General features: G+C 38.7%; 1 protein-coding gene across 2 annotated transcripts in view; it reads right to left on the reverse strand.

Moving 5' to 3' along the window:
* Positions 1 to 15,225, reverse strand: part of Dbct (Dihydrolipoamide branched chain transacylase E2) — a 176,945-nt gene extending 161,720 nt beyond the window's left edge. Inside the window, exon 1 of one of the 2 annotated variants that reach the window (XM_067139566.2) lies at positions 14,818 to 15,225. In XM_067139566.2, coding sequence (XP_066995667.2) covers positions 14,818 to 14,895 — 78 coding nt within the window. In that variant the 5' untranslated portion in view covers positions 14,896 to 15,225. The remainder of the gene's footprint in view (positions 1 to 14,817) is intronic. The other variant, XM_067139565.2, reaches the window with a different exon arrangement.
* Between the last annotated feature and the right edge of the window lie 9,426 nt (positions 15,226 to 24,651).

The following is a 24,651-nucleotide window of genomic DNA, read 5'->3' on the forward strand; positions in this document are numbered from 1 at the left end:
TTGTTTATTGTGACATTGAATATCCAAAGGTAGCAGATTGTATTAATGTAGTTGTAGTTAAAAGGAGTGGCTTCATTCAAGTCTTGAATAGCTGTTTAGGTTTCTTTCGAGGTAATAGAATGAGTGAAGCATCCCTTTGACTGCTGCTACAAAGTCTTGTGGTCTTTCTTACGTTACTTACAGACATTAGTCACAGTAACGTAAGAAAGACCACAAGACTTTGTAGCAGCAGTCAAAGGGATGCTTCACTCATTCTATTACCTCGAAAGAAACCTAAACAGCTATTCAAGACTTGAATGAAGCCACTCCTTTTAACTACAACTACATTAATACAATCTGCTACCTTTGGATATTCAATGTCACAATAAACAAGAACTAATTATTCCAATACTTCACTAATCAAAACACCAAACTGCAGCAAGCCTCGTAAATTCTAGAAGCTAGTCACCAACTGTTCCAAGATTTAAATTTAGAATATTACCGACACATGGAGTCAAATCATAGTTGTTCTTAAATAATTACATTGGAGTTCGCAATTATTATCCGAATTCTCAACATCGGAAGTTACTGTGTTCCAGATTTCAATGGTTTTAGAAAAAATGACTCCTATATATTTTAACTTTCAGTTCTTATTCATGACTCAAATTTAAAGCCATATTACGGTTGTTTAAATCAACCACAGCTTTGTGCAAACAATTTTAGCCAAATTTTTAAATTGTAGTTACTATGTTTTGGACGTCAATGAATTTTAGAATTAAGGGTTACTCCAATTCAACATTGTAAATGTGAAAACAATTTTCAACCAAAAAAGAAATTTTAAATTGTAGTTACTATGTTTTGGATGTCAATGTATTTTAGAATTTAAGGGTTACTTCTATCCAACATTGTAATTCATATTGTTATACTTTTAATGTGTACATATTTCCTATATTATTACCAAACATGGACATATACTCAAGCAAAATATTTTGTAAAAACAATCCAAATACGACAGGTCTTAACCTTGAGACAATTGTGTAGGCTGAAGTTGTAAATAAAGCGAAACATGTCCCTGCAAATTCATGTTGTAATATTATGAACTAGCAACATAAAACCAATTTGTATTGAATAGGTGGATTGAAATAGTTACTATATTGTAAGCATTTATAGCAAATTTCAATGCGGGCCTAATCATGAGATTAGTTACGTGTAACATACCACTCAGTCGAGCAGCTCATCTCCTTTCTCCCAGTTCTTCCCAGCCCAAACTTTGCAACATTTTTGTAACGCTACTCTTTTGTCAGAAATCACACAGAACAAATCGAGCTGCTTTCCTCTGCATTTTTTTCAGTTCTTGAATCAAGTAATCCTGGTGAGGGTCCCATACATTGGAACCATACTGTAGTTGGGGTCTTACCAGAGACTTATAAGCCCTCTCCTTTACATCCTTACTACAACTCCTAAATACCCTCATAACCAGGTGCAGAGATCTGTATCCTTAGATAGCCATAGATAGCACAAAGCTGGTAAGTAATTTCAGTTGTTCTTAGCTGATGTTTCACATGAAGTTTTTGGGACATCAGCCTTGTGTACACAAATACATGGAAATTGCTAAATTGTGCTATTGTGGAAGCTGCAGTGGTGTACTGTATACGACTGTTATTATTTAAGCCTAGAATGAAAGATGCTCTGGGAAGCAGGGACCGAGAATAGAAAAATGTGGTTTGGGGGTGAGGGAAACCTCATTCAGCAAAGTATGTGTCAGGATAGGGGTGCAAAACTGCTATCTCTAAACTGCGCAGTTTTCCAGTTATATCCTGGAGTAGACTGAAAATGATCCACTATAGAGCTGGCTGTAATTTCCATGTCAAGAATAAAATTAGACCAGATATACATGGGGAGGTAATGTGAGAATTTCAACATCATAAGGAAGCTAAAAAGAATGAGAAATGGTCTTCAGAACAAATATGCAGTTATGGAAAGAGAAATAGCTCTTTTATCCCAGTAGCCAAATCGTGAGGGTTGGGATCATGATAATGATGACTAAGATTTCTCTTGACCTCCAATACAGATGATGACGGCAGTGATATCGATACCATCCCTTTATCAGACTTCCACCCAAGAGGAACTCTATCTGATACACATTTTCACATTTATTGATTAATGACTAGTTGGAATGCAGGTAATCATTTGACATTAATTTTATTTTGTGATCACTTTTCTTTATTAGTACGTACGAGTATTTCTTTCTCTTCAATCCTTTAGATGGTATGGATTAATTTGAGTGCTTTGCATTCTAAAGTCCATACTGGCAGGTACCAAGAAGTTCTGTAGTTATTTACAGAAACTAAAATGTCTGGCAGCCAGGCAGAGCCCTGAGGATATTCAGAGAACCTAATAATATGCAGCAAATACACTTCAAACCCTAAATAAACAGTAGTTCCTTACTTAGCCAAAAAAGTCTTATAACTTACTTTTATTTTTTGAATTCTCAGTATAATTCCTGTGACAGTGTAGCAGGGCAAGCCACTGTCAATGGCACTGCACCAATTGACAGGAAAAAGTAGGAAACGTCCTTGGAGAAAATGAATATTTCAGTTATACAGTATTTCATTCATATTTTTATTCTTCAAGATGGATATTGATGTTGAATTTTTTTTTTTTTGCTAGTTGCCTTGTGTCGCACCAACACAGATAGGTCTTATGGCGACAATGGGACAGGAAAGGCCTAGGAATGGGAATGAAGTGGCCGTGGCCTTAATTAAGGTACAGCCCCAGCATTTGCCTGGTGTGAAAATGGGAAACCACAGATGTTGAATTTGATTCAGGGTATGGTGGATCTCAGAGTGATATTAAAAACAGTGCATCCTTGGTTTGCAGCACAGTCATTGACATTTTTTAATGATAATTATTAATAAATAATGTTATTTGTTTTACATTCTGCTAACTTTTCTTTTTATAATTGGCTTTACATCGCACCAACACAGATAGGTTTTATGGCGACAATGGGATAGGAAAGGGCTAGAGTGGGAAGGAAGTGGCCGTGGCCTTAATTCAGTTACAGCCCCAGCATTTGTCTGGTGTGAAAATGGGAAACCACGGAAAACAATTTTCAGGGCTGCCGACAGTGGGGTTCAAACTCACTATTTCCCAAATGCGAGCTCACAGCTGCGCGCCCCTAACTGCGTGGCCAACTCACTCAGTGTTACTTGTGACGGCTTTCGGAGATGCCCGAGGTGCTAGAACTTTGCTCCGCAGGAGTTCTTTTACGTGTCGGTGAAATGGCATGAGGCTGTTGTATTTGAGCACCACTGAACATCACTGGACTGAGCAGGGATGTAACCTGCCAACTTGAGCTAAGAAGGCCAGAGCTCTAATGCCCGAGATACTCTGCCTGCCTTGGTAATAGTTCACAAAATATTCACTGCTGAAAGCATTTCACAGAATTTACATTTATTTTTAACAGCAACAAATACATTCAGGCTTTCAATACAGGTCATTTTAAAAATTAGTCAAACATTTTTGTGAAATATTCTCCATAATCCATGTTTATAATACTAAATTTCAGCAATAAAAACTTGGAATTTTTTATCAATTTAAAAAAGTTAAGTAAAGGGGAATTATAATAAACAAAGGAACATATGTTCTGAAACAAATATCTGTTTTGACATAGGATAGTCTATATCAGCATTTTTCAGACTGAGGGTCGGGACACCCAGTGTGGTGTGGTAATATAATGGGGGTTGAAAAATAAGAAATAATGTGTACAAAAGGAATAGAAAAGATTTTCTGAGAAAAATGAGTACAAATCAGAAACACATTTATTAGGCCTGATTGTTGAAAACACATCTATAAGAACACACATATTTTAAAACTACAGTCCAAAATCCCCTCTTTTTTCCCCATTGTAATGCGTTAGTTCACTGCAATCATTCTGCCATCATATGGGGCTTACACATCTTCGCTACTCTTAATACTATGTGATAGGATACTTCAGGTGTTACGTAATCACTCTGGCTTGCTTTACAAATAGGAACTTATTGATTTTTCAAAATTTTTCTTTTCATAAATTCTACAGGTTTGTTTTCAAAAGCCATGTGTTTGGTTTCCATGTGCCAAACTAACTTTTAATGATTTCATTCATTTTGGTAGGTAGGACTTGAAAGCAAACAACACAGGATGTCTTGTCATCTGATGAAATAAATGTCAGATTTAAATAACTCTGATTGTACAATCTCTTCTTTTTATTTACCGATTCACAGGATATAGACTCGCTTTGTTATGTCCTAACTTAGTTTATTGTGCACTGGGAATTGAAGACAAAATGTTTCATGAACTGCTTTTACCAAGCACACACTAAAAGCTGAAACCTCAATGTTTCTCTATCTCTCGTACAGCTCCTCTTATAACATGCACTGTTAAGCTTGGAGAGTTCAAACTCGTAGCTATCAAGCCATCTTAAGTTTTAACTACCGTATGCGCACCTTTTAGTGATACATGCACACCCTAGTGCTGAATCGGTCGACCTCAGTTATCTTCGAGATTCGTATTGGCAACCTTTGAAACGCAAACTATGAATCGCTTATGCAACGCTGTGCAACATCTGGCATACACTTTACGTACTAATACTATTGTTGTTTTACACAACAAAGCCAAACTATAGAATTCATGCTAGGAACACGTTTCGCATCGAGAAATGTTATATAATTCTATAAATAATGTATGTATGACACTGTTGTTGGCATAAGATAATAAATGTTTAGAAAATTCATATCGATCGATCATATTATCGATTCAATTGAGATTTCATTTCCATTCAGTTGGCAGTATAACCAGAACTGGGAGAGCTCCCTCCTTACTCCTCACCCCCGTACAAAGTAATATTGCTAAAAGGTGCGCAGACTATAATTGCCCTCATAAGTGTTAACCTTGGAGAGTTCAAACTCGTAGCTATCAAGGTATCTAAAGTTTTAACTAATTGCCCTCATAAGTGTTTATTTTTGTTATTATTATTTTTATCATTATTATTGACAATAGTGGTTGGATGAAGTGGCAAGCAGCTACTGGTGTTCTATGTGACAGTAAGGTCCCTCTTCACCTGAAAGCAAAGTCTAATATATGGCTGTCCATCCAGCCATTCTATATGGTTCGGAGTGCTGGGCTATCAAGAAGAAAGATGAAAAGATGAACAGAAACTTCGGAAAAGGCTAGGAAAGCAACAGACAGGGAATCTGCCACCTGGGCAACTGCCCTAAATGCAGATCAGTATTGATTGATTGATTGATTATGTTTAACCTCCTTCATGCTGAAAGCAATGGAGAAAATTCTACATAAATATATCAGAACTCAACATTACATGAAAATCAGTTTGCATATAGACCAGGCAGATTCACAAGTAGCACTCCACCAGTTGGTTTGTAAACTAGAGGAAAGCCTAGAATATAAAGAAATTGCACTGGCAGCATTTCTAGATACAGAAGGAGCCTTCAGCAATACAACCTATGACTCTATGATCAAAGCATTGGAAAAGAGCAAGGTGAGTAAAACTGTCGGCAAATGGATTAAATCCATGTTAGACGGAAGAAAGATAAAAGTAACCCTGTTTGAAGAAACGCTGACGTTTAGGGCCACCCGAGGCTGTGCTATGGGAGGAGTTCTTTCTCCTCTACTGTGGAACCTCGTGGTGAACAAAATCATAGCCATGCTCAACGAACAGAGTTTTTATACACAAGGATACGCAGATGACCTAGTGATTGTGGTACGAGGTAAGGTGATGAGTGTTATCCAGGACCTCATGCAAAGATCATTTAACCTTGTGGAGAACTGGTGTCAGGAAGAACATCTATCAGTCAACCCGAACAAGATAACTCTGGTCCCTTTTACAAGAAGGAGAAAATTAGAGGGAAAGAGATCAGTGAAGCTCTTTGGGCAAGAAATATATATGGAAGAATAAGCTCTGCACCCAGGTGTAGCGTTAGATAAAAATCTAACCTGGAATCCATATATAGACAGGAACATAACCCGGGCCAAGAACTTGCTGTATGCATGTAAGAGAGCTGTCGGTAAGACATGGGGCCTAAAACCATCAATGGTAATGTGGATATATACAATGATCATTAGACCGTTGATGGCCTATGCAGCAATCATCTGGTGGCAGAAAGTAAGTCAAGGAAAAGTCAAAGTCAGCAGTAGATTAAATAGCCTACAGAGAGTAGCATGCATAGCCGTAACTGGGGCTATGAGAACTTCACCGACAGAAGCCTTGAATACTTTACTAGACCTCCCATCACTATGCAATTTCATAAAAGGACAGGCTAGAATGAGTTCATATAGATTGGCACAATCAGAGTGCTGGAATGCGCAAAGAACCAATGTAGGACACTGTAAAATTAACAGAGTAATAACAGAGGAAGTTCTACACATGCCTTCTGATTATTTGATACCAAAGTACAACTTTTAAAAACCATTTGAGACCCAGATAATAAAAAAGAAGACTGGGATATCAACAAGTGGAATACTGATAGAGATGATATAGTGTGGTGGACTGATGGCTCAAAGACTGTGGATGGCACAGGAAGAGGGATCAACGGGGGAGGACCTGAGAGATCAATCCAAATGAACCTGGGCAGACACACTACAGTATTTTAAGCTGAAGTGATAGCTATCACAACATGTCTTGAAGAAAATCTGAAAATGAACTATAGGAATAAGGATATTTTCATTTTTATGGACAGCCAAGCGGCCATTAAGGCACTAGGGGCAGTCCTGATAATATCTGGAATTGTCTGGTATTGCCACTCACTTCTCCTGAAGCTCTTGAAGTACAACATTATCAAAATAATATGGGTACCAGGGCATACAGGTATAAAAGGAAATGAAAAGGCAGATAAAATGGCCAGGAAAGGGGCAGAAACACATTTTGTAGGCCCAGAACCTGTATGCGGGATTTCCTATGGACAAGCCCGACACTACATAGGAAAATAGGTACAAAAGAAACAAATGGAAAAATACTCCAGGATACAGGCTTGCAAATGAACTGATAAAAGGACCAAACAAGAAGCATACTACAGAACTGCTGAAACTCAGCAGAGAAAATATAAGATGGGTACTAGGACTTACTGCCATCTGAAAACGCACCTACATAGAATTGGAGTAATAAAGAGACAATATATGTAGGATATGCAATGAAGCAGAGGAATCAGCTGAACACATACTTTACAAATGTGAGGCGCTGGGTAGAATCAGACTCTCCACTCCAGGACTACCAGGTGAAGACAGAGAAAAAATCCAAGAAGACCCAATAAGAACAACCTGCAGCTTTGTGAAGGGAGCAGGTACATCTAGGTAGGAATGGAGGAGAAACATGGTAGCAAAAGATCTTAGAGGTCGATGCTAATTAGGAACTAATATTTAGAGGTCCCATGAAGAAAAGAAGAGAAGAAAAAGAACAATGCACCAACACATTGAAGGTTATTGGTAATGCAAATATAGGAAAGGGAAGGCAGCAGCCGTGGCCTTAATTAAGGTAAAGCATTTGCCTGGTCTGAAAATGGAAAACCACTAAAACAGTAGTAATTTGGTAAGAAATAAATGATAAACAGCAATTGTCAGTCTGTTTGTAAGAGTGAAAACCATACAAGTTTATCATCAAATATTTCTGAAAAGATATTGATAAGAAATTGATGCTGATGCTTCATATCAACAACTGCATTTGAAATTTCTATTTCTTTATGTGTGCATATTAATAACTGACTATTCCAACTCTTTTGAACCCTGTCTTTCAGTGAATAAAATACAAACTATAAATTCTGGATATCAAACATGCTTCTTGGAAGATGCTACCACTAGGAACTAGATGAACAAGAATATCAGATTCACTTGAATGCAACAGAGGTACAGCATCTGCTTGTGAAGAAATGAGCCTCTAAGAGAATGGCTAATATCTTCAGTTCTGTTTTCCTTTCAGCACTTGTTTCTAGACGTTCTCTCTTTCTGCTCAAGATCCACTCTTCTACAGCTCGTGTGTGAATTGACTCTCAGCTGCTATTTATTGTGTTCTGTTAATGATTTGGTTACCATTTACAGTAAACTTTTTCATATATTATTTGATGTGCTGGATATCTTTAGACATAGATAGCATTCACTTATTAGTTGATTTCATTGGCTGTTATAATAAGATATGCCTGCCGTATTCTAGGTAAAATAATAGTCTTAATATCTACTGGTATCTCCGGTCTAGAAAGCCAAGAATAACAGCCGAGAGGATTTGTCGTGCTGACCACACGACACCTCGCAATCCGCAGACCTTCGGGCTGAGCAGCGGTCGCTTGGTAGGCCAAGGCCCTTCAAGGGCTGTAGTGCCATGGGATTTGGTTTGGTTTTTTCGTACCTACAATTTCACTACCAAATGACAAATACCCCATTCCCAAGAGACAATACAGTCTATGACGAAAGAGCAATGAGTTGAAAGAGAATGGCAGCACATCCCATTGAATATATTAGCACAATGCAAGAGAACACGCATTATATGATAGCTTGTCAAGAAGTTATTATGTTAATATTTCTTTTCCAACTTGCTTTATATCACACCAACTAAGATAGGTCTAATGGTGATGATGGGATAGGAAAGGGCTAGTAGTGGAAAGGAAGCGACCATGGCTTTAATTAAGGTACAGCTGCAGCATTTGGCTGGTGTGAAAATGGGAAACCACAGAAAACCATCTTCAGGGCTACCGACATTGAGGTTCGAACGCACAATCTCCCGAATGTAAGCAGACAGTTACAAGACACAAACAGTGCAGCTACTCACTCGGTAAGTTGTTAGGTTCTTAACACCTGCTTACTATGCAATTTTCTTCTTGTCTTAATGAATGATCCCACTCTCCACATATATAATTCATTTAAAACACCAAATATAGTAGAGAAGGGATGGTAATTAATCTGTATAATTTCAAATATCTTCTTCTCCTCGCATTCTGTAAGAGAGTTCTTTTGAACATGCCAACAAGTTTCTTCAAACTGTTTCCACGGGGCCTAATAAAGAAGTAAAGTATTTAAAGTATTTTTTTTAAAGACAACCTGCTTAATGTATTTCCTTTCACCTTTGTCTCCACATTTTCTTTGTTATACTCCTTGTGGAGTGAAATAAGGAAAAATAAAAAACAGGGAGTTCTACTCAAAGGAGGCCATGATGACCCAATCATGGTCCAGTACAAACTAAGAGCTCTGACACTTTACCGGGCGAGTTGGCCGTGCGCGTAGAGGCGCGCGGCTGTGAGCTTGCATCCGGGAGATAGTAGGTTCGAATCCCACTATCGGCAGCCCTGAAGATGGTTTTCCGTGGTTTCCCATTTTCACACCAGGCAAATGCTGGGGTTGTACCTTAATTAAGGCCACGGCCGCTTCCTTCCAACTCCTAGGCCTTTCCTATCCCATCGTCGCCATAAGACCTATCTGTGTCGGTGCGATGTAAAGCCCCTAGCAAAAAAAAAAAAAAAGCTCTGACACTTTGAAGAACTGGTCGGAAATTATGTCTGTCTACTATGTCAAGGAATCTGTGACCAATATCACGTTATGTGCATGAAACATGAGAAGAAGTCAGTGACACTCTTTTGCACAAAATTAACTCTAATTATTAGTGTAATTTGTGTTCATTTATCATCATCAGAAAGTACAGGGAGTAAAGAGAAATGAACAGCAACTTACACTGGATAGTTTGGATGGACTCATAACAAATCCCAAGGAAACCTTCTGGAAGTGTCCCAGATTACAAGTACGGATGTCATTAGACTAAAGTGGTGGTAATAATAATAATGTTATTGATTTTATGTCCCTCTAAGTACTTTCACAGTTTTCGGTAATGCCAAGGTGCTGGAATTTTCACCCGCACTTCCTTTACGTGCCAGTAAATTTACAGGGATGAGGCTGGACTATTTAAGCACCTCCAAATACAAACAGACCGAGCTGGAAATGAACCAGCAAGTAAGTTGGCCGAGTAGTTAGGGTCGCGCAGTTGTGAGCTTGCATTCAGGAGATAGTGGGTTCGAATCCCACTGTCAGCAGCATTGAAAATGGTTTTCCATTGTTTCTCATTTTCACGCCAGGCAAATTCAGGGGCTGTACCTTAATTAAGACCATAGCCGCTTCCTTCCCACTCCTATCCCATCATCGCCATAAGACCTATCTGTGTCGGTGCGACATAAAACAAATTGTAATGTGTTTTTGGGATTGAACCTACCAATTTGAGTTCAGAAGGCCAGCACTCTGTCATTTGAACTCTGAACCATTCAGCTCTGCAATCTAAAGTGAAGTACACTGGAAATAAAATATTGAAATTAAGCCTTATAGAATAATACAACTACCTCTTTCTTTTTTGCTATTAGTTTAACGTTGCAGTAACACTCTCAAAGGTTTTTTTGTGATGCAAGGATGGGAAAGGGGCTAGGATTGGTAAGGAAGCAGCCATGACCATAATTAAGGTCTAGCCCCAATATTTGCCTGTTGTAAAAATGGGAAACCACAGACAACCTTCCTCAGGGCTGCTGATGGTGAGGTTCGAATAGGACTATAGCAGTATTCACACCATTCTACTTTAAACGAGGAAAAATGATTTACTGCAATACCTAGATTATCAAAATACTTGATTAGTGGTTGGGTTAGTGTAATTATGTCCTAACTTGTGAACCATTGCAATTGCTTGAGTGATGGCTGTCTTTGTACTCAAGTGGCAAGAATTACTTGATCCTAAGTTCAGCTACTTCTTATGCAAATACTCCCTGAAGTTTTCTTACAATATTCTCAGCAAATCACAATACCACTTGAAAGACTTCTGTACTGATTGCATCATAGGCCTATCTCAAATACTTTATTATATTTTGTTTTAGCTTCTTGTTAGTTACTTAAGCTGAATATATTATTATTATTATTATTATTATTATTAAATATTTTTGTTTTGTTTCTACCTAATAATCAATAATATTTATTTGATCACCCACCTAAAGTAATAAAAACTTGGGCTTTTGAGTCAGTCGGTAGGCAGAACTGAAAACGTCTGTGTCTGTTAGGTCATCAGCCCAGAGACCAACCTTATTAGGAAGATCCAAATGCCATATACTAATTGCAAAAGCTGTGTCAATATTGGACATGGTCACTCTGAATGGTTCAATACAACCAAAGGAGTACAACAGGGAAGTGCCTTATCACCTCTTCTATTCATAGCAGTTATGGATACCATTTTAAAAGAACTAAATGGAAAAGGTAATAAAGATCTTCAGGCTCTGGTGTCTGCAGATGATGTGGCAATATGTGCCACAAAAACCAATGGCAGCGCCAAAATAAGGTGTGAGGTAGTTTGCCATTGCTTTCCCCGCTGGGCCAGACAGTGCTATTGCAGCACAACTAACCCCATGAGCAGCACCTTTCATAACACTCAAATGCTCTGGTTATGCTCCAAATGTCATTACTCAGTACCACCCATACCCCAGCAGCTTCCATATTGTCACAGCTATGGATGAAACTGGGACTGGAAGAACTGAAAATAAGGCTTATAAGTAAATATTGTTGTTTATATTACAAGAAAGATGATGAAATGAAATAGTTATCCCTGCAGATTCAGTTATTTGGAAAGAATATACAAGTTTGTCGAATACTCATGGATTTGCTGACAATGGCTCACAACTTACTTATTCCATTTACATGCAAAATACTGGATGCGAATTGTGAATATTCCCACGTTCCTCAATATTCATAGCCTGTCTACTTCAGATGCAAAGTGATCTGCAAGCACAGCACTGGAGCACATTTAACAAATGTGTATTCTAACCATCAATGTGCACTTTGCCAAGAAAATGGACAAAATTGACCCAATAAAGTTAGATGCAAATGTGTCTAACAAAGTTTTGGAATATACAATAATAATATGAAGGCCTTTGGAGTCACCTCATGTTAAATGAATAACGTGACACTACGTCTATGACACAAGCTAATATTATATCCTCGTCGCCATAAGACCTATCTGTGTCGGTGCGATGTAAAGCCAATAGCAAAAAAAACCCATTATATCCTGGATGCTTTAGTGATAAAATGCCATAAAATATCAGATTTATGAGGGAAAGAAAGGACCTTTACATGCTTCGTTTTCATCTGAATTAGGTACAGATGGCTGCTAGTCAAATAATGAAATTGATTGCTTTCTTACAAAGAATTATCAAGGTTTGACTAAAAGAAAAATTATTCAGATGCAATTCATAAGACTGTTTAAAATTCAATATGCAGAACATTACATCATGTTTGAAATGAAGTAGTTGGTCTAGGCCTCCAGAAATTATGGCCTGATGTAGATTATTACCATACATGGGCTTTAACAGTATATTTAAGATGACTGTATAGTGGAAGAGGAACAAGTATATACCAAATATAAAGATCACGGTGGCAAGATTTTAACTGTAATTTGCATTCTTTTCGTTATCTTGTGGCTATCCCGTTTCTGAAACCACGAGTTCTTCACCAGAAGTTGGTTTTGTGTACATAGATCAAGCAGAAGTTCACCCTCCTCATTTCTATTACCAAATCCATATGGACTAATAATTCCTTCATAACCTGACCTATCAGTTCCTACCTGGGCATTAAAATCCCAAATTATCATTATGTTCTCTTCATCAGTGATGTCCTCTAGTTTTTCTAGGAAGCTTTTGACAAGCTCCTAAATGGCCCTAATGAAATCTCTGTTGAGGATATATGACAGAAAATAATAGAGGAAGATATCACAATTACATGGACTGAAGTAGAGCAAGCTCTCTATAGGATGAGAAGTGGTGAGTCAGCAGGAGCTGATGAAGTTACAGCTGACATAATTAAAGCTGCTGGTCTGCCAGGAATACAGTGGCTGTATAGAGTTCTTAGAACAATATAGAAGGATAACAAAATACCTGAAGATTGGACAAAAGAGGCAATAGTTCCTATCTTTAAGAGAGGGAGTAGAAGGAAAAGTGAAAATTACGCTCTTATCACATGGCCTTAAAATTATGGAGATCACTGAAGCCAGAGTAAGGGATATACTAGAGCCTATCTTAGAAGAGGAACAACATGGCTTTAGGGCTGGAAGAAGCACGACAGATCTGATATTTGCTTTGAGGATGTTGGCAGAGAAACACTGGGAAAGAGGAAAAGACCTAATTATTATGTTTATGGACCTTGAAAAGGTGTATGATAATGTTCCTAGATCAACTATTTGGAAAAGTCTTAGAAAACTTGGTGTACCGGAGTACCTTATTAAGAAGATCCAAATGCCATATACTAATTGCAAAAGCTGTGTCAATATTGGACATGGTCACTCTGAATGGTTCAATACAACCAAAGGAGTACAACAGGGAAGTGGCTTATCACCTCTTCTATTCATAGCAGTTATGGATACCATTTTAAAAGAACTAAATGGAAAAGGTAATAAAGATCTTCAGGCTCTGGTGTCTGCAGATGATGTGGCAATATGGGATGAAACAGAGAAGGGAGTGCAAAATAATCTGAATGCATGGTGTAAGAAGTTTGATGATTATGGAATGAAACTGAACCCATCAAAAACAGTAGCAGTGAAAAAAAGCAGACATAATACAGAATGCAACATAAAAATACAGGTCCACCAAGTTGAAGTAGTACACCAATTCAGATATTTAGGAAGCGTAATGGCTAGTAATAATAGATCTGAGATAGAAATAACAAACAGAGTAACCAAAAGCTCTAACTTTTACAGTATCATTAGACACCTACTATGGGATGAGAAGGTCCACAATAACAAAAATGACCCTGTATAAGTAATATTTCATTCCCATCCTTCCATATTCTCTGGAAACCTGCACAGTAACATCAAAGGATTGTAGTAGGATTCAAACCCGTGAAATGAAATTTCTTATTACTGCCCTCCAAAAGACACGACCTAGGTCTAAATGAATCGATGGAGGAAAGACTTAGGTCATCTAGACTTAAATGGTTTGGGCATGTTAAACGAATGAATAGAATGCATATTTGTAAAAGAGAATAACAGGTAGGAGACCACCTGGAAGACCAAGAAAAATAATGCACGGAGGGAAGATGTGGAGAGAAGAGGATGGAATTGGGAATCTGTCATGGACAACAAAATCTTTTTGAATAGGCAACTTTAGAAGATGCTTCTTTTCAAACATCCTACCCGGCTCACTGGAAGGGCAAACTGATGATGATGATGATGCATTGTTTTCAAGAAACATTCCCACACTTGGTTATCCCTACCATGCTTCGGGCAATTTATCTACACGAGTAAATGATTGAGGTATTAAATTTTATAACCTGGAAATCAGGCATGGACACCATCAAGATATTTGCTGCTAAAATGGTACATAGACATCTTAGAATGAAATTCAGTTAACAGTAGGAAGATCATGATCCTGGTGGGACAACGATTCGCAAGCAGATTTATGGGCTCACCAGTTACATACAGAGTTATTGAGGCAAAATATTGTTTCTTGTGAATCACAGATACGCAGGTCTTTTTTTTTTCCTCTTAGTCATTTACTTGTGAACTTCGAGAAAACGGCCGAAGTAAGAGCCAAAACATCAACAGCAACAGGTAGTTGTATGCGATTTAGAGGCCGGGATTGTCGGAAAAAATCAATCTCGGAGGAAAGAACAAAAACGAAGCAAGCCTTCACTGAGAATGACATTCAATAGTTGAAATACTAACGCTTATTTAAAAGCAGACATTTCCTAGATACATTAACAGTTCCGCATGCATGTTTTTCATTGCCCCAAATATATCACCACATATATTTTAACAGAACAGGACAAGCAAGAAGCATAGCGCATTTTTACCTTAGCGTTTAACGTTGACACTTTGTGTCCAACTCTCGAAATAAATTTAATATATCCCGCCATATTAATGGTCCACATGTTCTTAACCTACAGTCAGTTCGAATGCGAAGTCATTGTTTCTATTGACGATTAATTTTACGCAAGACGCAACTACCAACATTATAACAGACGAAGAGATAATTTATGCATCAATAAAACAAAACAATAGAGCACAATCTTACTAGTAAAATTTACATAACTTCAAATAAGGACGGCAAAATGCTTCAGAACTCAATTAAGGAAAAAAAAAAAGGAGAAACAACAAACGAAATTTCTGTAATTGGTAAGTCAGTCTGCACCGAAATGACCTATGGATCTTGCTTGGGTAAAAGAGAGAGAAGTTTTTTATCATTCCTCATAGCAACGCACTGTTTACTGCCTGTTACGTCAAAGATAACAGGAGTTCATTTTGACCCACTAGATCAGAGTGTCGCACGTCAAGCTCCCTTTAAAAATAAGAATAAAAAAGGAACTGCGCTTTCGCACGTGTTGATAATTCCACTCTAATCGTGTAGATGGTGCTCAAGTCACCTATCTCGGATGCCATATGAGCGGGATACTGCGCTTCCCGTGTCATCTTGAAGTAAACGTACAATAATAATAATAATAATAATAATAATAATAATAATAATAATAATAATAATAATAATAATAATAATAATAATAATAATAATAATAATAATAATAATAATAATAATAATAATAATAATAATAATAATAATAATAATAATAATAATAATAATAATAATAATAATAATAAGTGCATTTAAATTGGAGTTTGGTACTAAAAACATATCATAGTTTATATTACACTATACTCTGTGAGGGAGATCTTTCTTTGTTGGTAAACCGTAATGTTAAAAATAAAATCGTCTAAGAAGAGTGTTGTCATTTGAGCGCTGCGACCGAATGCAAACAAATCGTACGACTGAATCAGTCTCGTTCACTCCGTTGAGTGGTGAGATTGTATAGCGCGTGCGGTTGTGTAGTATCGGGTCGGTTCTAGATTTTTCTACTTAGTGCTTGAAGATTGGTAGAGTGCACAGTGTGGGGCAATATGGATAGTGACAGTGGAGGAGATGAAGGACCTGATCCTTCAGCTAATGAAAATGTAGATCATGTAGAAACAGTGAAGACGAATCAAAATTCATCAAATAACTTTAAGGATAACTCTGTGGCTAATAATCCTCCACCTAATAATGCTAATAATTCAACTACTAAAACCACTAACAATAAGTGTGCTTCCTATAGCTACCCAACCAATCACCAAGGTCCATATATTGTATTTATGTCCGCCAAAAATACGAATAACCTTGGCAACCTACATCCAATGGCACTCGGAAGACTTCTACATGAAAGTAATTTTCATGTTCACTCTATTCAACCAAAAGGGAGAAACAGGATGCAGATCACGTTTCAATCTGCCCTACATGCTAACTCATTTTTACAGAGTAACTTTCTTGCCACACACAATTTACAGGCGTTCATACCACATTCAAAATTATTTCGGATTGTTATAATTAGAGGGGTTGAGAAAAATCTTACAGAAGCTGACATATTAGCCCTAATTAAAAGTGATATAAAGGTACGTTCTGTACAAACGCTAAATCGTAAGACTATAGAAGAGGGGAAGGTAGTATATGTGCCGACTGGCTCAGTCAAAGTTGTCTTTTGTGCGAAACATCTTCCCAAATATGTCTCTATTTTTCAAGTTGTGTTAGAAGTTACTCCATTTAGTTTATCAAATTATTTGTGTGAAATGCCAAAGATATGGCCACACTCTAAGAAAATGTCAATCTTCCACCTTTAATGCAGGGATTGTGCTTTAAATAACGTGACAGCTGATTATCTATCTAATGTAATACAATGTTTGCACTGCAATAAGCAACATGTAACGGGTTCGACTGAATGTGATGTACACAAACGCCAAGCCGACATAAAAAAATTAATGTGCCTAAAGAATGTATCCTTTTCTGAGGCTGCTTCTCGTCTATATCCACAGCCAATAGCTCCACAAGATACTCTTCAACCCCCCCCCCCTACATACTCATGCGTCTCCAACTCTTGTTGAAGCTCCGCGTAAGCGGAAGATTACACAGGTTATTGTTCAACATTTGCCACCCAAACCAACTCCCGGTTACGATCGTATGGGGCATATGCAAATTCTGCAACACTATCAACTTCCTCGGCACGTACAAATACAGGCTCAGCAAAACTCCCCTTCACATCCCCAGCCGCTCATGTTGTTACTACCACCATTACTTAAGGGTCAACCTATTATGTTAACCATGATTGGACAATTCTGCGACAGCCTCCAGCTCCTATTTAATCAAGACAATGCAAATAATTCAATTGAATGCTAGAAGTATTCGGAATAAATATCATGAATTGCGAATATTGATAAAAGAAACAACACCGGCTATAGTAGTCCTACAAGAAAATTGGCTTGCGCCCGATAATGATTTTTCTATACCTTCTTTCCAAATTGAGCGCAAAGACGGCCCGGGGTATGATGGAGTAGCATTTCTCATACATCAATCATTCACATATCAGCTATTTCATCCCCAATACCAAATACCTAATACATATGTACACTGACTGACAGTGACAATGCAACACCAAGGAGGAGTGGTTCGAAGGGGATGAAAGTTGGGGAAAAAACAGAGACGGCACGGATGAATAATTGATGTTTATTTCAAACCGATATGCAGGTTACACAATGCGCACGGCATTGACTCAATAGGATGTAGGACCACCGCGAGCGGCGATGCACGCAGAAACACGTCGAGGTACAGAGTCAATAAGAGTGCGGATGGTGTCCTGAGGGATGGTTCTCCATTCTCTGTCAACCATTTGCCACAGTTGGTCGTCCGTACGAGGCTGGGGCAGAGTTTGCAAACGGCGTCCAATGAGATCCCACACGTGTTCGATTGGTGAGAGATCCGGAGAGTACGCTGGCCACGGAAGCATCTGTACACCTCGTAGAGCCTGTTGGGAGATGCGAGCAGTGTGTGGGCGGGCATTATCCTGCTGAAACAGAGCATTGGGCAGCCCCTGAAGGTACGGGAGTGCCACCGGCCGCAGCACATGCTGCACGTAGCGGTGGGCATTTAACGTGCCTTGAATACGCACTAGAGGTGACGTGGAATCATACGCAATAGCGCCCCAAACCATGATGCCGTGTTGTCTAGCGGTAGGGCGCTCCACAGTTACTGCCGGATTTGACCTTTCTCCACGCCGACGCCACACTCGTCTGCGGTGACTATCACTGACAGAACAGAAGCGTGACTCATCGGAGAACACGACGTTCCGCCATTCCCTCATCCAAGTCGCTCTAGCCCGGCACCATGCCAGGCGTGCACGTCTATGCTGTGGAGTCAATGGTAGTCTTCTGAGCGGACGCCGGGAGTGCAGGCCTCCTTCAACCAATCGACGGGAAATTGTTCTGGTCGATATTGGAACAGCCAGGGTGTCTTGCACATGCTGAAGAATGGCGGTTGACATGGCGTGCGGGGCTGCCACCGCTTGGCGGCGGATGCGCCGATCCTCGCGTGCTGACGTCACTCGGGCTGCGCCTGGACCCCTCGCACGTGCCACATGTCCCTGCGCCAACCATCTTCGCCACAGGCGCTGCACCGTGGACACATCCCTATGGGTATCGGCTGCGATTTGACGAAGCGACCAACCTGCCCTTCTCAGCCCGATCACCATACCCCTCGTAAAGTCGTCTGTCTGCTGGAAATACCTCCGTTGACGGCGGCCTGGCATTCTTAGCTATACACGTGTCCTGTGGCACACGACAACACGTTCTACAATGACTGTCGGCTGAGAAATCACGGTACGAAGTGGGCCATTCGCCAACGCCGTGTCCCATTTATCGTTCGCTACGCATTTCACATCATGAGCATACCTCAGTGACGTCAGTCTACCCTGCAATTGGCATAAAGTTCTGACCACTCCTTCTTGGTGTTGCATTTGCTCTGTCAGTCAGTGTACTTGGTATAATATATAATAATATATATGTCATAAATATATATTGCCCACCTGATCAATATATATCATATATGCAATGGCAACAATTTTTTCAACAATTCCCCGATACCAGCCAGCTACTTATTTTAGGGGACATGAATATTCACCATACCCAATGGGGTTCCCAAGTTGATACACCTAGGGGAACTAACTTCTTGAATGCACTACAGCAAAGTAACCTAGTTATTCTCAATGATGGGTCACCGACTAGACTAACCCCCCTGGAGCACCTCCCAGTGCAGTGAATATTTCATTATGCAGTTATAATATAGCATCCACAACTACCTGGCGTACATTAAGTGATACCCATAGCAGTGATCACTTTCCAATATTTAATACTCATGGTTCCGGATCAATAGTGCAACCCCCATGGTCCCATAAAGTAACGAGTACAACACGCTCTTTACATAAGTTTGTTCCCGAGGCGTTCAAGATATTTATACTCAAACAGATTGAGAAACATACAGCCGATGATTTCAATTACAATACTCTCTATCAAATGATATATCAATATCTGGAATGTTATCACCCATTTAAACAAACACTTAACGCACCACTTAATTCTTAAACGGAAACGCCTTTTTAAAACCTATCGGAAAACATTAAACTTAGGGAATTATATTCGGCTGAAACACCATACTGCTACATTACGCCGCATATTCCACCAAGAAAGACGCAAAGCATGGCAAACATTTATCAGTTCTTTCCATAACTATTTATCAGTAGCAAGTTTGTGGAACGCGGTCAGAGCACTGACGCGTGTCTCCACACAAATTACTAGACCTTTAATTCAGCCCGATATATTGAAACAATTCCTTTACTCATTAACTCCGAATACGGTGGTCCCACAGTTTATCCCTGAAAGCAACGATTCTACACGATCATCTTCGGTTTTGTTACGGAACATCACCCTACGTGAACTCACAGCTACGTTACAAAAATGTAAATCATCCACACCTGGTCTGGATTACATTAATTACACGATGATAAAAGCCCTCCCCAATCAGGCCTTACAAGAACTTGTTAATCACTACCGCTAAGTCCTACAAACCTCTACCCCTCCAGACTGGAATAAATTTTTCTTAATACCTATTCCCAAACCACGTCTACCGTTGAACGATCACAAGAGTATTCGTGGAATAGTATTAGCATCTTGTATACGTAAAACATTTTTAAAAATAATACTGCAACGTTTTTATGGCACTTAGAATACCATGAATTAGTTCCCAAATACCAATATGCATATTTTAAAGGTCGCAGTTCACATGATGCCATTAATATCCTACTAACTGACATATTGCTTGCTAAAACACGCAAATACCACACAACTGCAATTTTTCTGGATATAGCCTACGGGGGGCGTTTGATTCCGTCCCATTGCATATGTTATGGGCCTCATTATCATGCAAAGGCATTCCTATTTCGTTCATCACACTAGTCCGAAACCTCCTTACATGTAGAAAGCTAATAATAAAACACCCTGATTCTCCACCTCTTTCACGTCAGGCTACGGATGGAATTCCACAGGGCGATATTTTTAGTGGCAAATTTTTTGCCTAGTATCTCTCAAACCTAGAACAACTTGTACTACAATATGCCCGTATTTTACTCTATGCGGATGATATAGTCATTTACACGTCAGAGAGAGATATTGATAGTGCACGTAATACTATTACTAAAGTAATGCTTGAAGTACAGAACTGGCTAAGTGCCCATGGTTTATCATTATCTCCATATAAGTGTTCAGCACTCATGTTTACGCAGAAACGGATCTAAAACACTGAACCACTAACAGTGGCTTCCTATGAGATACCGATAAATACACATCATAAATATCTAGGCATCATCCTAGATAACAAACTAATTTTTTTTAGTCATGTCCACTACCTCAGAAATACGGCTGCTAATGATATAAAACTGCTCAAAGCTATAATGAGACGATCATGGGGGGCAGTCCCTACAACAGCCAATTCAGTGTACTGCGATACAATTCGTTCAAGATTAGATTATTGCGCACATATCATTGATATTGCTAATCCCTCAACGCTGGATAAGCTAAATACTATACAACACCAAACATTACGTACTTGTTTTGGTGCATTAAAATCTACACCGACGAATGCTTTGCAAGTGGAAACGGGAGAACCACCGACAATACCTTGCTTCCAAGTACCTACTACGACGTTTAATAACAGTTTCTAATCGTATTGTACCGAAACTCCAACTACTGTATGAACGATACAATTCGTATAGTATAAGAGATAAAAGAACCCCTGCTCTAATAAGCGTATTCCAACACGTATCGACACAGAAACCAATATCATAAGGAGCGCAAACCTCCCCCATTATACAGTATCGTATGACGTAGTCCAATACTACCCAGATACTATAAAAGCTACAACTACTACTTTTGCTTTGCTACAGTATAAAATCTCTACGTTTTCATCAACCTCGAAAAAACTTCGTTTATCATACTCTAATATTGGTCATAATTTCTATACCGATGGATCTAAGAATACCTGTGGAGTAGGCGCAGCGTTTTATTATGAACGAATGCAACACTTTGAACTATATAAGCTCCACCCGTATTTCTTTATATTCACAGCAGAACTTATAGCGATGAGACAAACACCACTGTATATAAAAAACGAAACAATTCCAAATGCCAATATCTTCACAGATTCACTATCAGCGTTACAATCGATCAAGTCCTCTAAATTCACGCTTAACTGGTATGTTTATAATGTTAAGCAGCTACTATATGACTTACATAATGATGGTATACAGATTACGAATATATGGGTTCCGGCGCATAAAAATATTCCCGGTAATGAAAAAGCGGATAAAGCTGCCAAAGAAGCATCACTGCTCAACACCCCTACAATGACATTTATGACTCCAGTAACTGACGTAATTCCAATACTAAAGAAACATAAAAATCAACATGGCAACAGTTCTGGAATGAAACTGCAAGTATAAAAGGGAAATTCTATCACAGAATCCAACCCTCTCTGCCAATCCAAACACTGGTATCAACGAACAACATACACACGGCGTCATATAATAAATATTATTAGGCTACGTTTAAACCATGCGCTTACGGCCAGGTATAAATATCGATTCAACATTGTCAACCAACCGATATGTCAGTGTGGTTCAAATGAGGCGGATGCAAATCACCTCATTTCACAGTGTCCGTTATATATTCAAGCTCGAACACGGTTACTTACAAGTCTAATACGTTTACGACTACCGCTTCCAACAAGTGTTGATTGTCTTGTTTACACCCGACACCGGAGGTAATATACATATTAAACAGATTTCTAGATGATACGAAAATCATACTATAAGAAATTCCATCCGGTTAATGTTTTCATTAATAGTTGTGTCATTTAAAAAATTCTTACTTCTCACTGTCTCCTATGACTATTTAAGATTTGTTTCGGTTTTGTTTGATATACAACTACTACAGCTACTGAGACCCTTGTTCGCACTGCTACTGTCATTTGTCGAGTCTATCACACGTGTCATGGTCCGTTGTTCTTTTGTTAGAAAGATCAAAATTCAATAGGTAAGGATTAGGGTAACACGTCGTTCGTAATAACACACGTTCTTGGTACTTTTCACATACACATTGAGCAATATCTACATTACAACGCTCTGATTTGTGTTATCCCATCCTCAATACTAGCTCCTTTAGTAGTTCAGTTATTTTCTATGTCCTTCCCAATTGTAGACCCGGTCAAGTATGTCATAGTAGCAAGACGCCAAGATCGACCACTTCGGCGTGAAGATATAGGGCCATGTGTCCACGTGCTTACTCCTAGGTCTATTCCCCTTATACCCACACGATGTAGATTTTCACTCCTACTAGAGATCATTGTGTTAAAGTACTTTCTGAATAGTTGCATTACTTCCACAAACTAATGTACGATCCCTACATGGTAATAACCAAGAAGGTTACAGTTTTACCAGCTTTAAAATCTGTGAGATAAAGTGTTTATTATTAATCATAAATAAGTGGTTAAGAGTGTTGTGAAGTGTTTCATTCATAAAGTATTAGAACTGGGCGTTAGTTAAATACCAAACCCAATCAAATATCAAGAAGAAGGAGAAGAAGAAGAAGAAGAAGAAGAGCGCTGCGACCGCGCCGTCAGCTGTTGTATAGGAGCTCCTTCCCACGTGACTCATTCGCTTTTCTGATAGTGATAGAAGTGTATATTGTGTTATCTGCGTCCCTTGTAATCTCGTGTTTATTATTATTATTATTATTATTATTATTATTATTATTATTATTATTTTACCGGGCGAGTTGGCCGTGCGCGTAGAGGCGCGCGGCTGTGAGCTTGCATCCGGGAGATAGTAGGTTCGAATCCCACTATCGGCAGCCCTGAAGATGGTTTTCCGTGGTTTCCCATTTTCACACCAGGCAAATGCTGGGGTTGTACCTTAATTAAGGCCACGGCCGCTTCCTTCCAACTCCTAGGCCTTTCCTATCCCATCGTCGCCATAAGACCTATCTGTGTCGGTGCGACGTAAAGCCCCTAGCAAAAAAATATTATTATTATTATTATTATTATTATTGTCGTTGTTGGTATTCTCTTTGGAACGTATGCTATAAGTTTTATCTTGATATTTTAAATCAGTTCAGTCTAATATATATTAATATATTTAGGTTATAATGTTTAGTATTTGTGTGTTTTGGATCAATCAATCAATCAATCAATCAATCAATCAATCAATCAATCAATCAATCAATCAATCAATCAATCAATCAATCAATCAATCAATCAATCAATCAATCAATCAATCAATCTGCATTTAGATAAGTCGCCCTGATGGTTTTTACTCTACCTGTTATTTATCTAACCTTTTCTTAAATAATTGCAAAGAATTTGTAATTCTACCTTGAATTCTAACTTTATCTTCATATTGTCATCGTTTCTACTTAAAAAAACACCACACAAATTTATTCGTCTACTAATGTCATTTCACGCCATCTCTTCACATACCGCTTAGTCGAGCAGCTTGTCTCCTTTCCCTCAAGTCTCTTCAGCCCAAACTTTGCAGTCTTTTTGTAACGCTACTCCTTTGTCGGAAATCGAGCTGCTTCTATTTGGATTTTTTCCAGTTCTCGAATCAAGTATACCTGGTGAAGGTCCCATACACTCAAACCATACGGTACTCTAATTGGGTTTTTACAATGGCTTATATGTCCTCTCTTTTATATCCTTACTACAGCCCCTAGACGAATCCCGTTTATGTGATTATTCCAAATGAAGATATTTCCTTGTAAACACATAGGTGATCCCCATAAGAAATGTTCACCTCATCAACTCAGGTGTATGGGATCTTTTCCAAAGAAAAGCATCTCGGTTTGTTCTGGGTGATTTCAGACAAAACAGTAGCGTCACAAAAATGTTGCAAAGTTTGAACTGGGAAGACCTGGGAGAAAGACGATGAGCTGCTCGACTAAGTGGTATGTTCCGAGCTGTCAGCGGAGAGATGGCGTGAAATGACATTAGTAGACGAATAAGTGTGAGTGGTGTCTTTAAAAGTAGGAAGGATCGAAATATGAAGATAACGTTGAAATTCAAGAGGACAAATTGGGGCAAATATTCGTTTATAGGAAGGGGAGTTAGGGATAGGAATAACTTAGCAAGGAAGATATTCAATAAATTTCCAGTTTCTATGAAATCATTTAAGAAAAGCCTAGGAAACAACAGATGGGGAATTTGTCACCTAGGCGACTGCCCTAAATGC

The sequence above is a fragment of the Anabrus simplex genome, chromosome 2 (assembly GCF_040414725.1).
Source record: "Anabrus simplex isolate iqAnaSimp1 chromosome 2, ASM4041472v1, whole genome shotgun sequence".
Taxonomy (NCBI): domain Eukaryota; kingdom Metazoa; phylum Arthropoda; class Insecta; order Orthoptera; family Tettigoniidae; genus Anabrus; species Anabrus simplex.